Source organism: Ylistrum balloti, unplaced genomic scaffold (assembly GCF_031769215.1).
Source record: "Ylistrum balloti isolate Yb309-2 unplaced genomic scaffold, AGI_CSIRO_Ybal_v1 Utg369622, whole genome shotgun sequence".
Classification (NCBI taxonomy): Eukaryota; Metazoa; Mollusca; class Bivalvia; order Pectinida; family Pectinidae; genus Ylistrum; species Ylistrum balloti.
This window is the reverse complement of record NW_026781892.1, coordinates 851,281-867,869: the sequence shown is the minus strand read 5'-3', so window position 1 is coordinate 867,869 and position 16,589 is coordinate 851,281. Positions and strand designations below refer to the sequence as shown.

General features: G+C 36.3%; 1 protein-coding gene across 1 annotated transcript; it reads right to left on the bottom strand.

Annotated features, from left to right (window-relative positions):
- Positions 1-1,716: 1,716 nt before the first annotated feature.
- LOC132550079 (uncharacterized) lies at positions 1,717-16,388 on the bottom strand. The gene is made up of 7 exons (XM_060214091.1): positions 16,362-16,388; positions 3,941-7,477; positions 3,634-3,786; positions 3,187-3,294; positions 2,826-2,976; positions 2,503-2,661; positions 1,717-1,799 (listed from the first exon to the last, which is right to left on the bottom strand). The coding sequence occupies exons 1-7, from the start codon at positions 16,386-16,388 to the stop codon at positions 1,717-1,719; spliced, it is 4,218 nt and encodes a 1,405-aa protein (XP_060070074.1).
- Between the last annotated feature and the right edge of the window lie 201 nt (positions 16,389-16,589).

Sequence of the window (16,589 nt, the reverse complement as noted above, 5' to 3'; positions counted from 1 at the left end):
CATGCTTAATATTGCTTTGATGTAGGCCTGACGTAAAATACTATCCGGCCTATTAAGTATTCTACACCACGAATGCACAGACAAGGTTGATAAATTGCTAATGACTTTCGACCCTACATAGAGATTGCTTGATATTTCCCTTTATTTCTGTTTTGGTGTGTACTTTTCTAGAACACCGTTTTGGTCAGTGTCTTGTACTTGTAAAGTTTGTATAATACTGTTTGGATTCCCCTGTATGTCCATTTATTCGAATCTTGACGGACAACGAAACTGCTAGACGTTAACATTGAGTACCATTCTAATGTACATAACTAACAAGGGGAGAAAATTCAAAGTTTTCTATAACATTATAATTAGGCCATAAAACTCTACTAATCATCATCAACATGCATTTATTAACATAAATAAGTATTAGTTTTCAAGTCAGATGTATAAAAATATACAATTTCTCATATCTTTCGACATGGTAAGCCTCAAGCCTGATATTAACTATATTTAATTATAGAAATATTTTCTTTCCCTAAAAACACGGACGTCATTAGTGTATTAAGATGACCATCTATAAGATGAGGACGAGACAGCTGTCACTAACACTTTGATAAACCACTACTCACACAAGGGGAATGACCTTTGTGTATTTCCGCCTAGTATAACAATTGTATGTTCTATCTTACATAAACAAGTCAACAACAAAGACAATTTTTTAATTAATGACTACTAAATCGGCGATAATTCCTCATTGTTTATTGTTTGATTAACAATCAGATCCAATGTTCCTCACCAACTCAATGAAAACTTAATGCTGGACATCAGTCGCTTTAATTGTGCGTCATTAAGGCATTAACAAGTAACGAGTATTGAGTAAGTATAGAGAGGTACCGTCTGACTGAATCCGATATTCAATAAAAGTCCGTGACTAATGCCTACACAAACTCCATATAATACATTAATTATCATTTCTCTATTGAGCGATTTCTTTCATATTTATCTTCAATATAAACAGTTGCTCAATGCCGATCCTACCCTAACTAACCAGTATGAAATACACTTTAAAGGACCTCTATAACATCACACGAATAGACTTACTCACTTGAAGAAAGTGGTAACTCTTTTGAAAACATATTGTTACAATTATATTTGTTTGTGAGTATAATACAATTAAACGGACAATTAATTATCAACATTGTTGAATGTCTGTCGCTGCACAACAACCGTAAATAATTTTCTTCATCTAGAAGCTACGCTATAATTCCTCCCAAACCCTAACGCCATTCTTGGCTATAATGTTGATCCACTTTGAAAATCTATAGATACTAAAATATTTAATTACCAGCACTGTAACTGGCAGAAGTATTTTTCAAATAGCTTCTTAGATTCGACTGTTTATGGCTTTTATATCAGTCCTATTACAGCCAGAATGTCTAAGTTTGTGCAACATAATTTCTTCCCGGGTAAAAGTACTATGCACAGACTTCAATTGTAAGATAAATACAAGATTCTAACGTCAACATCCTGTGTACCACGTCGTTTGTCCACACAAGACGTCCTTGATGCTTCTACCCAACTAGTTGACGTGACCATAGAATTTCTGTCTTCAAAATCCGTCGGAAGTATTCCGTTCATAAATCCTTTTTGGGAACTAGATGTCACAATAGAGCAATGTGTTTGATATAGTCGGTCTTGCACTGTCGACTTTACCTCGATGTATCCAGCTGTTTAGTTAATGATAACGTTGTTTTTAGAGTAGGACACACAGAATTTGCCTATAGAAAGGTGCATACATCTGGTTGATTCCGGCTCTGTAACAGATAAAAAAAACTCATTATATATCTATATTGATATCATATATATATATATTAAAACCGATTGAAAGTAAACAATACATATATGCATATATGTAGCTTTTATGGCTTGTATAAAAGTGATGTGAGCGGGTTCATTAGATAAACATGACTAACCATTCTTATTACAAACCTATGTATGTTAAATACAAACCAGATAAACGCATTAAGCCTACAGAGCGAGGCTATCCATTATTAATATTATAATGAATACAGATATCATAGTTAATTCAACACATGGTTTGAATACACCCCCTCTCTCCCCCCCCCTCTCTCTCTCTCTCTCTCTCTCTCTCTCTCTCTCTCTTCGCTATTGTGCCTGTTTGGTTTTCAGAAGAACGAACGTAGATACAGATTTTCTAGCCTTTCCGTTTTATTGCAAAGGGGGAGGAACACAAGCTATTAAAATATAATCTTTATATATTTTCCATTAATTGCGAAATAAGTTATTTCAGCTTGTACTAATTACTCTCGTTGGCCTTGATGTAAGCTGGCGAGGAGTTTTCCTTTAGGAGAAAACCGGGAAAAATCACGTGGTCGGGCAGGTGACCCCTTACCTTTTCCCATTCGTTCCGGGAATCTAATTGTCCAGATGATATCGATCATGCTATGTTACCACGTGTCTCAATTTAGTAATGTGTAAATGGCAGAAGATACTCACTCTTTGGACAACATATATGATGGGTAGGGTTACACGTGTGCTCACGTGAATGACAGTACCCGGATTTACAGGAGGTGACCTGTCCTTGTGGTTCTTTCATCGGCGCGCCGTATGGACAAGTACTGCCCGGAAGTACTGAACCATCGTTCATCAGAATAACTGTTAAAATAAAACGTTATTCAGTTGCTGGCATATATATATGTAGTGATACATGTTTTCTACAACACAGTATACATTTCTATTCATTTGTTAGAAAAGAAAGATCAGTGAGCCAAACAGGAAGAATAAAGCAGCTTGGTTAAGATGGACAGATGACTACTTACTTCTTGGTTTTACCATCCGGACTCTAAACATGAAGGCATCGCCACACGATCCAGCGATATATCCTCCCCGTGTACTGTTGACGTCAGCGAAGAACACTTGCTCTATCTCTTTGAAGAAGAAGAGTCGCTCGTTGCTGTATATTACTGGTTCCTGTTAGGGCAATTCAAAGAATTTTTCATAATTTATTTTAACATTCGTTTAAATCATTTGAGGTGTAGATAAACTTACTCATATATATCAAAATAATTTTTTAAAAAAACCCAGCGCGTTTAGTTAATACAAATGCTCGCTGTGTCTTAGCTTTCCTATCGAACTTTTATTTCGTTTAAGACCAGTAGGATATTCTCCATAAGTACATACCGTCGCATTCCGAGTTTTCAATGTGTATTCAGTAAAGGAATCGAGAATTGCTGAGTCGATGGTTCCGACGTAACACATGTCCTTAGCTATCCTTATAGCGAAACTGTCCTGTAAAACAAACAAACTTCTCATCAAAACATCTCATACAAATATTTCCTAGACCGGAACCCATTGCCTTTATTATATATACATACTAAAAAACAACAAACAAATAAACTAAAATAAATCCCAAAAAAACAAAAACAAAACAAAAACAAAAAAATAAAACCTCAGAAATTGATGTAAATTGATAAAGGCCTTAGTACCAATGAAAACAACGTAATGAAATGGAGAACAACAGGAGGAAATGGAGGTTATGAAAAATGTTTGTGCCAATATGTAACGTTGATAAATCCACTTTACGAAATGCGCACTTTACCAGAATATTGTCAGGCTGTGTTTACTTACCGTGTTCCTGTCCATGACGAAGTAGTCGGCGATTTTATAAATCCTCAAAGTACTGTCATACACATAGTTGACTATCCTTTGTACGGCGCTGGTTACCTCTGTGTACTCCTCTTTGGAGGCAGATCCGTCCGGATATCTGATGGTATACTGGTCCTTCATTTAGAATACAAATAGTCGAAAATAGATGATGTTTGCAATATTTGTAATATTTAAACTTATTTTAGTGTTGAAATGTAATAATAATTAATAAAAAATTGCATTTCTTTTTTTCACCACATCAGTTCTTTTTTGTTTTATAATTACTTACAAACTGCGGAGTATCATATGCTGGTGGAGGTCTGCCGTCTGGCGGAGGTTGGGCATAGTGGGGCCCTGGGTAAGGGTCAAAGTTGGTCAGTGGCGATGGTGTTGTATGGTATGGCGGGGGGTGCTGACCAACTGGCGGCTGTACCGTAGGGTACCACGGGTTTGCAGCCGCTGGAGTTGCTGGAGGGTCATCGTCAGTGGTGGTCGGTATTGTGGCGGGGGTATGATATATCGGTCCTGAGTTCACAGTTGGAGGTGGACCATAAGGGTCGACCGGTCCAATTGCTGGGACATATGGTGCTGGCTGATGCGGATCTTGATAATATGCCCCTGGTTGACCAACTGCGTGATATGATTCTGGAGGGCCGGCTGGATATGATTCAGGTGGTCCGGCTGGTGGGTAGGGTTCTGGGGGGTAGGGTGCTTGTGGTCCACCTTGGTACTCATATGGATGCGGTCCTTGTGGATGACCGTGATATGGGTCGGGGGCATAGCCTGGATGTCCTGCCATATGTAAATCTGAATTCACTGACGGATGCTGATTTGTGAAAGCATCTGCCGTTCCTGGCGGGTAGCTGGGTTGACGACCTGGCCAGTTATCATCGTTATATGCAGGTGGTTGTGGTGCACGGGGATCGGATGGCGATGCATAGGGGTCTGGAGCAGGAATATGAGAGGTTGGTGGACCCATATGTGGGCTTGGTGCATGTGAGTCTGGTCCCCAATGATGTGGTGGCATCCCGTGTACCGATGTTGGGGCTGGCTGGGCCGGTTGACTCTTTCCCCAAAGGTCCGCTTCACTCTTTGGACGCGGAGAAAAATTTGACGAAGGCTCAATATATGTATCAGTTTTGCTATCATATACAGATAGTATATCCCCCGTTTCTTGTGTCCTCCTTAGTGTTTTCCGCTCTGGAAGAGGAGCTGCTCGAGGGTCTGATACAGGTCTTTTTCTACCTTTACTTGTTGCTTCATGATTGTCTGCATACGGTTTTCCAATAAACTCCACTGCTGGGTCGACAGTAGGCCCATCTGCTATAACTCGACGTTTTTTATGATAGCTGTGGTTCCTTTCCTTTCGAGAAGATTTTCCGGTCGCCTCTGGATGCGAAGTTGGTTTTCGTCGAACTTCTGTCACGCCTTCATAATAACCGATTTCTTCATGGACGTCCGCCTTGCGTAAGTGAGATTTACTTCTCCGTTGTGGTACCTGATCATGCGGGGGAGTTGGTTCTACGTGTCTATCGTTAGGATGAGGGTTTGTTTGTCTATGTTTTGCAGATCTTCCATGGGGAGGCGGGTCTTTTGATCGCCATCTCGGCTCTGCTACCTCTTCATAATGCATGTCGGTAGGATGTGCGAACTCTGGGTGACGTGCCTTGTTGCTTGAACGTGTTGCTGATTCTCCATGGTGAATCTCAATAATGTCGGGATTTGGTTCAAGATGCAAATCTTTTAAATGGGTGTTCATTTTGTCTCTTGTTTTAGATAGCATTGTTTCTTGTGCTGGGTCAGCGGAAGAACCCTGCTTTTGCTTCAACACCTCCAAAACTGACACGCTTACATTAACATCAGGGTCACCCGCAGTGGATTTTGGCATGGAAAGAATCTTGAGTTTTCGTTTAAGTTCAGCTATTATTTTCTCTGTCATTGGGTCTCTTTCATACTGTTGTTCTGCAGCTTTAGTTGGATGAATCGGCTTAACCTCAACAGCTAATTGAACCGATTCCTGAGGAACTGGAGTGTTGGTTTTGTCTGAAATATCATTAGCATGCCGTGATTCAACAGTTGTCTGCATGATAACAGCTCCGTTCAATAAAGTTTTTCTCTTTTCCTTCCTTCCTTTTGGGTCTGCTATATGTTTTGGTCTTTCAGAAGTGGTGAAAGTGTCCATGCTAACGGATTCGGAAGGTATAGCAACGGTGGTTGAAAGTGGTTCTATATTTGTTATCTGGATGCCGGTTACTGCTTGTGTAATTGAGTTGCTAATTCTACGATCCGCGTGAGGTAATGCTTCGCTAGGAATCGGATCGTTGTTTGAAGGTGGATGTGCGTTACTAGTGTAATGGTTTGAATCCAGTTTTGGAGTGTTACTGATATGGTTGGGTTGTGCAGATGGCACCGGCTTTTTTCGTGTGTCAAATCCATTAGACGATGGTCCTGTCGGATCAACATGTATAGCTTGCTCCTTACGTGCCACAATATTGCCTCGACTTGTTTCTATACCTGTAAACGTTTCGCTTCGAGCAGACTCAACTTTTGAATTGGTTTTTCTACGTCTCGGCTCTTCAGGTTGTAAAGCATCACTTTGTTTCGTTTTACTTGGTTGTTTTTTCCTGGGTCTACGTTTCCTAGTAGATTTTGTTTGACTCTGTCGAGGCTCATTTTGATTGAGAATATCAACGCGCTTTGTTTCTGAGCGATGGAAACTTTCAGCTTGGTTTGTCTCGAAATGTCCTTCACGAATACGCTTGGGAGAGGAGGGCTCTGTCCTGGTGGATGTGCGAGATCTAAGTCTGGAAGGTCGATGATTATCTGCCAAGGGGTCACGATGAATCTCTGACCGTGGGTTTGATCGAGTCGGGAGTGCAGTCCTTAACTCCTGTCTCCGATCTGGTGGGGTTGGTACCTCTAAGTGACGTTCTCGGTGATATTGGGTATTTCTTGTTGGATTATCTCCATGACGACGTGACGGACGGTGTCGCTGATCATTTTGGAAACGAGTTGGTGGGCGCGGTGGAAGCCTCTTTTTGGTCGATTCACGAGCATATGTTTTTGAGTTATACCCAGTGTATCCAGTTTGTGGGTAAGGCTTCGGTGTAAAACCTGGGCGGGGCTGTTGAAATGGAGGACCCCTGGGAACATTTGCATGATAGCTTTTGGCGGTATTTTCTCTGCGTTTTTTAGCTGGTATTGGACGTTTCTGTAGCCATGCTGGTATATGATGCCGTCCGGATCTTTGAGCGTGAGATGTAGGTATTGGTGCCTTTTTGTTGTTTCCCTGGTCAGTCCATAGTGATTGTGTACCAGTAGTCGTCCAGCCTTTAACTAACTCGTGCGGTTTTGGAACTTTGTTAACCTTGTGACTAGGTGCTCTATTTTGGCCCCAACTATTCCCCCGTGTTGGTGGTGCTTTGTTTTGCATCCCCGGAGCTCTCCATGTCGAGCTTGATTTACTAATCCATTGGGATGAAGCGGGCTTTTTCACCTGAGGATAGGGATATGCTCCTGGTTTCCAATTATAGTTACGAACACCATTTTTTCCACCTGACCACTTTTGTCCAGGAGTGTTTGGAGTGCGTCTATTGGGTGGAGTGGCAATTCTAGGTTTGACAGTCACGCGACGCTTTTGAGACGCCGACCACCCTGTTGGTTCCGAGTTCGGCCATGACTTTGGCGCTTGGTTCCAAGATGGATTTACAACCTGACCGCCTGGGCTATTACGTTGTGTTGCTGTTCGAGCTGCTGGTGGCGATGCCTGACCACTCCACCATGTCGACTTTTGTTGGCAGTAACAGGATGTGATATGTAAAAGTAACTACAAAGAAAAGAACAATGACGTCATCAATCAAAGCATGGAAAGTCCAGATATAAGTTTCTATGGTAAAAATGTTATTTTTTTCCAGTGACAATTGAAAGTATCTATATTTCATATCAGCCAATCATTGAGCACTGTGTTGTGTTTTGAAATAAAATATATAGCGTTTTCTGTAATTGTCAAAATGAAGCTTATATGCACTAATTGTTCTAACTCTTTTTACAGGTTCAAATAAATCGCCCTTCTCCTAAAATATAACATTTTGATCAAGAATCCCGGAATATCAACTATAAAAGTCAAATCTCATTTCAGCCTCGTCAATGTGGTTGTCTCCCCTCTCAGCCAGATTTGGGGGAATAGTTACCTTATTGGTACATATTAACAATTATGTGTCCTGTCTCGAACTGCTTGAATCGTGAGGTTAAACAAGAGACACTACAGTATTATCTCCATAGGCAGATATGCAAATATGCTTTTGTATATGAAACTAGATGAATCGAATGGAACGACTTGAAGACGACGCTGTACGTCGTTAAAACTTAATAACAAGTTACATAACGGATTTGTGACTTGATAGATAAGTATGGTTTACTAAGGTGGACCAAAGTTTATGCTGTATTGTATTTTCTCGATGTCGTTGTAATCTGTGCTTCTTTATACTCATTTTGTTTCAGATGGTTATTATACATGTATAAAAACAAAAACAAAAAATAACCCTGACAAGTGATACTGAAATTTGATTATTATGTAGATGAGCAGACACGAATTTCGTAGCGACAAGTGAAATTAAACAGCCTAACCAAATGGTTGTCATACATTTGTAATGAATTATAACATTTGACGTTACTGTGATGCTGTCCTCTTGTGTGATATTCCTGGATACGATACATACAGAACTCATATATCATCCGCCATAGCTATTCCTATCCGCCAACACGGAAATCTAATACAGATCATATAGTATTTGACTTGACTTTCAAGCTCGTTTAAAATTAAAAAGAGTATCAAAGATTAAGTCGGGTTTACATAGATATGGGTATTTTTGAACATTGGAATAGCCTGACATTTTTTAAATTACATAGAAAATGATTGATACTATTTTTTTACAATGCTTAGCATAATATACAAGTCCTGTTTAACTGTCACCGTAATGTAACCTTTTGTCAGAAAGGGAAAAACATAATTGTTGATGCTGCAATTGTTTACAATTCTCTGGATGAATTTAGAAGTTGTTTTCTGTCTCCAGTCAATGTTTCTCGTAATTTGCAGACTTTTAAGTGTCCGTTCTAGCTTCTGTATTTCTGCTGCACTATTTATCGACAGTGCGAAATATTTTTTCTAGTTCGCGGAAAATGCTACTAATACATTTCGTTGTCTAGGATGCTTACCCCGAGTTAAATGCTGTTGTCTTTTCTGTGTTAAGATAAATTTACATATACCGCAGGAAAGTAAGTTGTATACAGAACTATTACAATACTTAGCAACGGAAAATCTAAGGATGATTAATGTTGGAATAGCGTTATCCTTTGCCTCTTCCAGCAGAACATTGAAAAAACCCAAGAGAATACCAACGTGACAACATAATCATAATCGAAACTCAAATTCCGTAAAACTTCAGGAAAATACGAACAAAAGAAAAATTTACACGGTGACTCCTGAACAATTACAAGGAGAATAAGACCAGGTATTCCGGAAGAGTAAGCAACTTCTGCTTCATTGAAGACACTCGTCATGTAAAATTTGGGCAATCTAAGTAAGTAATGCAACGTTCTCAAATGAGACCAAGGTATACAACAACAGAACCAACAGACAAACTAACGAGCATTAATCACGTCCAACTTCATATCCCACAAAGAAACAGAATATTTCTCAATGAAATCACTTTGGCGACCAGTTAACTTTCCCATAATTTTTTATCAACCTGTATCTTTTGAAACATTTTTAATTTTCATAAAATATCGTTCAGAGAGACTTGACAGGGTAACCCTCATAACTTCTTTCCGGAATGTGATATGTATTTCTCGATTACACTGTGATAATTCAACCATACTGATAACATTGACAGTGATGGCAAGCCAATTTAACTTTTCTCAAAAGAAATGAAAATATTAAAATGTTATACATATATTCATCAAGAGATGTTAAATAAACTACAGTTTAATAATCAAAATATTTATTACTGACAGTCGAGTCAAAAACGTAAATGTTATTAATTACAACCCAATCTAACTTCCCTCGATATTATGATATCTATTTATACAGTTCATATGTAAAACAGCTGTTGTCCTCCTTGTCAAAAGGAATTAAACAACTTAGCTTTGAAATGTTTACAAGCTTTCTAAAATATCATTCCACGCTCTCAATCATCAGCGACAGCATGTCATCATGATACTTAAATGGAACGTGATGGTTTGGCGTTGGACTAATTGTTACTTTATCTAGAGGCATTTGTTTTCAAAAGCAGATGCTTTATAATATTACAGAAAAATATGTCATGGCCATTGCTAATATTTGGAATTAGTTGGATCATTCGTGATTTCTGTCTTCTTTTGTCTGTCTCTTTTCTCGAACCAGTAGGTAATTTTTCAACACTCTGGCCACGTGACAGATGAAGGAATGATGTAAAGAACGTGTCTTCGTTCTTTAGATAAGTCATATACACATATATATAACAAAGACATAAATTATGTAAAAAGTGTCGCTTTAGTGACGTTTAAGAGATCACTTTAGACAAAACGTTCTTAAATTGGCGCCAGATTTATGTATCCAGAGCAAAAAAATAGCTATGCATACTTTGGAAAATTTTAATCTTATACCTGTAGAGAACAATATTTCAGATAACATTAATATTTGTTTGCTAACATTATATAAATAGTTTTAAGTTATATACATAGTTGGGGGGGATCAAACACGTAAACATAAAACAAGAAAGAGAACATTTCATATATCAAAATGTACATCAGTTATTCATGTAGGTAATCTGGTAAAAAGTGCAACAAGACAGGTTTTTATAATCTCGACAATTTAATAAATAGCTATGAAGCATACCACGTGAAAAGTAATGTAAATAAATACAGGGAGGGTTAAATGTTTTAATTTTTATCCTGTTATCTATTTGGCTTTCCGGCCAGCCAGTCTTAAAGTACACCAGCCAATATTTTTGTATATCCTGATAAAACAGCTCTGAATTTGTCATATCAGCAGTTAGAACATCGTACAAGTCATGTTTGGGAAGACCGAAAGTCTTTCTAAATGTCGGAAATTTATGAATATTCAAGAGGACAAGAACTATCCAGAAATGAATTAGCAAATTTAACACTTTTGGAACAAGTTGTACCCATGTTTCGACTGACTTGTTTTTACAAGGGTGAGTTTATCGAAAGGTTTGTCGTAACTGGTCACAAAGTCCTTCAATTTTTATTTTCAGATATATCAAAGGGACTTAAAGGTTAGATTTCGTCACAAAATTATAACGCTCTTTGAGAGAAACTGATAAAGATTATCAACTTCAAAATAACGCTAGTTGACACTCGCTGTTGTGTCTACCAGCCATCGCATTTTTTGATCGTTTTAATCCGCCATTTTGATATGATTTCTTACTATGTATAGTTATATAATTAGTAAATTACTAATTTGTAAAATTACCTCTTGTTTCACGCTATACGCGTGACAGAAAATGAATTAGAATTAATCTAATTCTAAAATTGCATGCACAAAGACATTGTTTACACTCTCTAAACGATAATGATATGAATAAAAGTCGCTCCTATTTTATTTCAATTCTATGACGTTATTAATAAAATGGTTATGCAAACTTTAAAATATCATAATCAACAGAAAGAACGCAATTCTTAAAAGATATTTAAATGTTATTTAAATAATTTTTATCAGTTGAGAAATTAATATCTAACCATTTCGTCCTTTTAATGATGTTTTATCGGTAAATAGCAAGTCTGTATAGTCATTGACAAGTTGAAATTTTATTTGTCGTCATTTACAAGTTGGTATTTTATTTGTCGTTATTTACAAGTTGATATTTTATTTGTTGATATTTTATTTGTCGTTATTTTATTTTATTTGTCGTTATTTACAAGTTGGTATTTTATTTGTCGTTATTTACAAGTTGATATTTTATTTGTCGTTATTTACAAGTTGATATTTTATTTGTCGTTATTTACAAGTTGATATTTTATTTGTCGTTATTTACAAGCTGATATTTTATTTGTCGTTATTTTTTTTATATTTTATTTGTCGTTATTTACAAGTTGATATTTTATTTGTCGTTATTTACAAGTTGGTATTTTATTTGTCGTTATTTACAAGTTGATATTTTATTTGTCGTTATTTACAAGCTGATATTTTATTTGTCGTTATTTACAAGTTGATATTTTATTTGTCGTTATTTACAAGCTGATATTTTATTTGTCGTTATTTTTTTATATTTTATTTGTCGTTATTTACAAGTTGATATTTTATTTGTCGTTATTTACAATTTGTTATTTACTTTGTCATTTTGTACTTGAAGAGTAACCTGATAGATCGTTTTCGCACATTCCACACCTTCAGCGAAACATCACACTAACGACCTTACATTAACCTGTACTGTTCAACTACAAGCTCCGTAACAGAGAAAGCAAACCACGGTCTTACATTTATATTTAATTAATTAATTAGGACGTAGAACAAGACTATTTAATTGTACATTATTCTAATATTAGGCAACTAAATGAAAATTACCATAATCTTATGTGTACGGTAGTGGTAGGTCTATAAACAAAAAGACGAAGATGGCATAAATAAATTTTCTGTTCCTCGAGGGTATTTTTAACAATTTACCTTAAATCAGAGAGGATTATGCAAACAGAACTCGATTTTGTTTTAAAAAAGTAAAAATGATTTTGAAGAAATCCGTTCTATAATTACTTACCTTATAACCTATTAGTATCAACCTCATAAGTAATAAATGACTTATGTTGAACTCTTTCAGCACACAGGTGGCCGTCATTTTTTTATACATTAACCGACCTCCCGTAACGAGATAGGCAACCACTGATCTAGTCCTTCATTGTTAAAGACAAAAGTGAAGTATGTACTATGATTGAAACCTTTTGACGTCTTTTTTCACTGGATTATGAACCTTAGAATTTTAGAACTGGAAAGTCATGCTGCTATTTTGTTTCGTAGTTGTTTTTGTTATTTAGTTTGTTTGTTTTGTTTGTTTTTGGTTTTTTATAGTCGAAACACAAAATTGTAAATTGAAATGCCACGAGCCACGGTTGGAAGCCCCGTAAGAGACTTGACTTCAATGTGAAAACATCCGCCATAAAACATGACTGTTTTTTTGGTTGCTTAGTTTAACTTCTCCAGAAACTTGACGAGTACTTAACATTGCAGAAATTATACGACTTTTGTGAACAAATTAAAACTAAATTTTACAGAATTTAAACTCTAATGCATACAAACCAGAGAATATGACCTGTGAACAACTTTAAGAGGTAAATACTGTTTCGGCTTTCAAGGACACATTAGTGATGCTAGGGGCCTAGGTGTTGAAATGTAGATGATAGGAAAGGGAGATAAAACGTAGTCGAAACAGATGGTATATTAAAATGAGAAAATGGTACTAGTGATAATATTGATAAATATCTTAATATATCAATGATACAGGAAAAAAAGCCCCCCTGTCCTAAAGACACCCGGATTAACAAAATTAACCTGTCCTTCAAAGGTCAATAGATGTGATCTAATTCTAACAGAAAGCGTTGCTTGTGAAATTTTAAAAAAGTGTTTTTTATGGATGTGAAATAATGCTTTGTTATACATTTGTAGTCTTATGATCGCTTTCCGTTGGTGTAACTTTTGTAACTAAAGAATCATTGTGTTAACATTACTGTTGTCGTTCATTTTGTATTCCGTGTCATGTGGTCAGTGTTGAGTCTGATCACGAACATATACCAGTAGTCAGGCCGTGATACTTAAAATAGTGGCAAATATGATGACTATCTGTTCTTGCTAGTATCCTGTGATGTTTCAATGAAGATTGGTAAACCGGACTAAACAATTAGGTAATAAGGAACAGTAAAAAGATGCATTATAACGGAATGAAATTAACTTTATTTTACTATGCACGCCACAGTTCCTTGACCCCACCCCGGATATAAACTTTCCTTGAATAAACCTGTAGATATCTGATATGACGCGATGAGCAACAGCAACAGCGTTCATGATAGGATAAGCCTAAATTAAGACTGGACACGATCTCCTAAAATAATTCAATATACAGACTTCAGTACCCATGGTCCTACCCTTAGGGGATGAAAGCAAGTCACCCAGTCACGTCGCAAGAAAACTTGCATTTATCAGAGAGAAAATACCTTGCAATAGCTTTGGAGAGGAAACCTGTACACAGAACACACACGTTGTGGTTATGAGCACGTCACAGTGGCGCAGTCATACTTATTAATAAAATAATAAGGAAATAAGGAACTAACCACATTAAACAATGTTTTAATTCTACATTTCTTTACAATAGACATTGATGAATCAAGGATTGCTACCGTTATCACACTATCTCTGTTTTCTTCCTGTGACATTTGGTTACGTTTTAACACTGTCATTCAATTGTCAAAAAGCAACATTTTTAATTATCACTATGGCCATTAAGTGTAATTGATTAATCACCTAATTTACATAGATACAAACTAGATAATGAATGGATTGTTAAATGATCTGAGGTATATAAATTATTTCGTAATCAGTGTTTAAAGACTAAGTTTCCTCAGTTGATCATTAGTAAGTAAGTAAAGATAGAAGAAAAGATATCATTTCTGAGACGTCGTTTTCAATTTAACAACGGAGCTATACATGCACGAAAGATAAAAATTCTAGAAAATAAAGAAAAGCTATTTACTGTGAAGGACAAATGCTGGTTGGCTACAATATAAGGTTTTAATAATTAAATGCAAAGAATTGATATCCTCACTGTCCGTTGACAAGATGACATGAAGCTGTAAATGTATAACCGATATTGCCGACGTAAATAACAACAGAACGTGTTTACATCAACGCCAAGGTATTACTAGAAGTGTATACACGTCACTACTAAATAGTGTTAAATGTAGCTTTTACCATTCTCGTCTCTTTCATGTAATTAATAATGATGGCATTATTTATTGTCCTATTACATACATATCTCATTAATTACTGCATTATGTTGTGTGTTGTCATGTACCTGTTACCGTCAGAATTTTCGAGGATGTCAAAGGGCTTTTTTTCGCATATGCTATACAAAATCGTGCATATCCACAGTCCTGACGGCACGAACATCCATGTTTTGCCGATTTTTTGTCGTTATTAGAGTTTCCAGGTTAATTATTTTTATTTAACGTTTTAAAGTCGGATACAGACAATGATTGTGAGGAACCGTTTGGGAGCCTCTCGTCCTTCACATAAAAATATCTGGATCAGTCTTTGTTTGTTGATATACATCTATCACTGAATCAATACAAACCCCCGAGATTATAATACACACAGATATCAAATCTGATAATTGGTGTTTCACATCAAACCTTATACCTGTGTAGTTTCACATCAAACCTTATACCTGTGTAGTTTCACATCAACTATTATATCTGTGTAGTTTCACATCAAACCTTATACCTGTGTAGTTTCACATCAAACCTTATACCTGTATAGTTTCACATCAAACCTTATACCTGTATAGTTTCACATCAAACCTTATACCTGTGTAGTTTCACGTTAAACCTTATAACTGAAAAGTTTATTATGAAATCTTATGGCTGAAAAAAATAATACCGAATTTTTTACCTGAGGAATCAGATATCAAATATGATGTTTGAAGATAATGATATCGTATCTATGATATATAGAGAGTGTAAGATTTGTATTGAAAATCGAATGTAAAACAGCAAATTAGACCTTATCTTACGTGTAGGACGTGGATTGCACTATATGCACTAAACAAAATCAAGAATTTAGAGCAATATCACCTCATGGGCATTGAAAGTGAGCAATCATACAACTACATTGTAGAAATGTGAAGGAATCGGTAAGTGAATATTAAATCGGGAATACAAACTAAACACCTTAGGATACGGAGCGATAGATCATAGTAAAATATCCAGTTTAAGAGTTGTCAAGTAAAAATACATATATATGTATTTCTCAGGTAAATACTGGGCGTTTCTACACTTATGCATTATTTGATACGATACGGAGAGCCGGTAAACATCTTACTGGTTTAAACGTCATAGACGTGTTTTATTGGCCAGTCTTTTAATTATGACGTTGCACCATTATTGTATCTTCCGGCATCTTCTGTCGTGACGTCATAGTTATGGTTATCGTTATTTTTAAATATATAATATGTTTCCAAGAGAACAACATTTTTTTACGATTTATTAAAAAAACAATCTGATAAGCCATAGAAAAAATCCCAAAATGTATGTCCGAACCTTTTACCGAAATCTCATTTGTTTTCGACATAGTGTAAATTGCGTTCCAAAGCTATCATATGGTATAACATAACCTCTGTTGTTTGGATATCAAGCTTAGACCTCTAGGAGTGAAACATGACAACTAGAATCTGACTGGTACAATGACGTTTCTATATATGTGCATTACTATGCAGAGCGACATAGACGTCTGTTAATCCTGTGTTAGTGGTGTAACACCGCTGTGATAATCTATTTTCTGTCATTTGTCAAAAAGAGCAAGGATCAGTTAAAAAAGACAAGAAATACTGATATATTGTAAGGCAAAACATTTTGTTTCATGCTATCTTTTATCATTATCTATGAACAAAAATTGCTCGAGGTTCCATCTAACCTGAACAAATGATTTTTTAGAAAGATGATATACTTACAGTAGCAGAGATTGTCCAAATATTCATGTTATCCTGGAATCAATATCTGTCAATCAAGTCTTCCTACCGGTGTTTGTATATTCAAATGCTGCAGCTGCTCAAATGATGATTGCTGGGACAGGGAATCATTTCTTGGAAAGTTTGAAGAGGTAAACATTATATATAAATAGCCACTTTTATGATTTAAAAGGAATCTTTATATTCCTGTTGTATGTGGAGGACATGGTG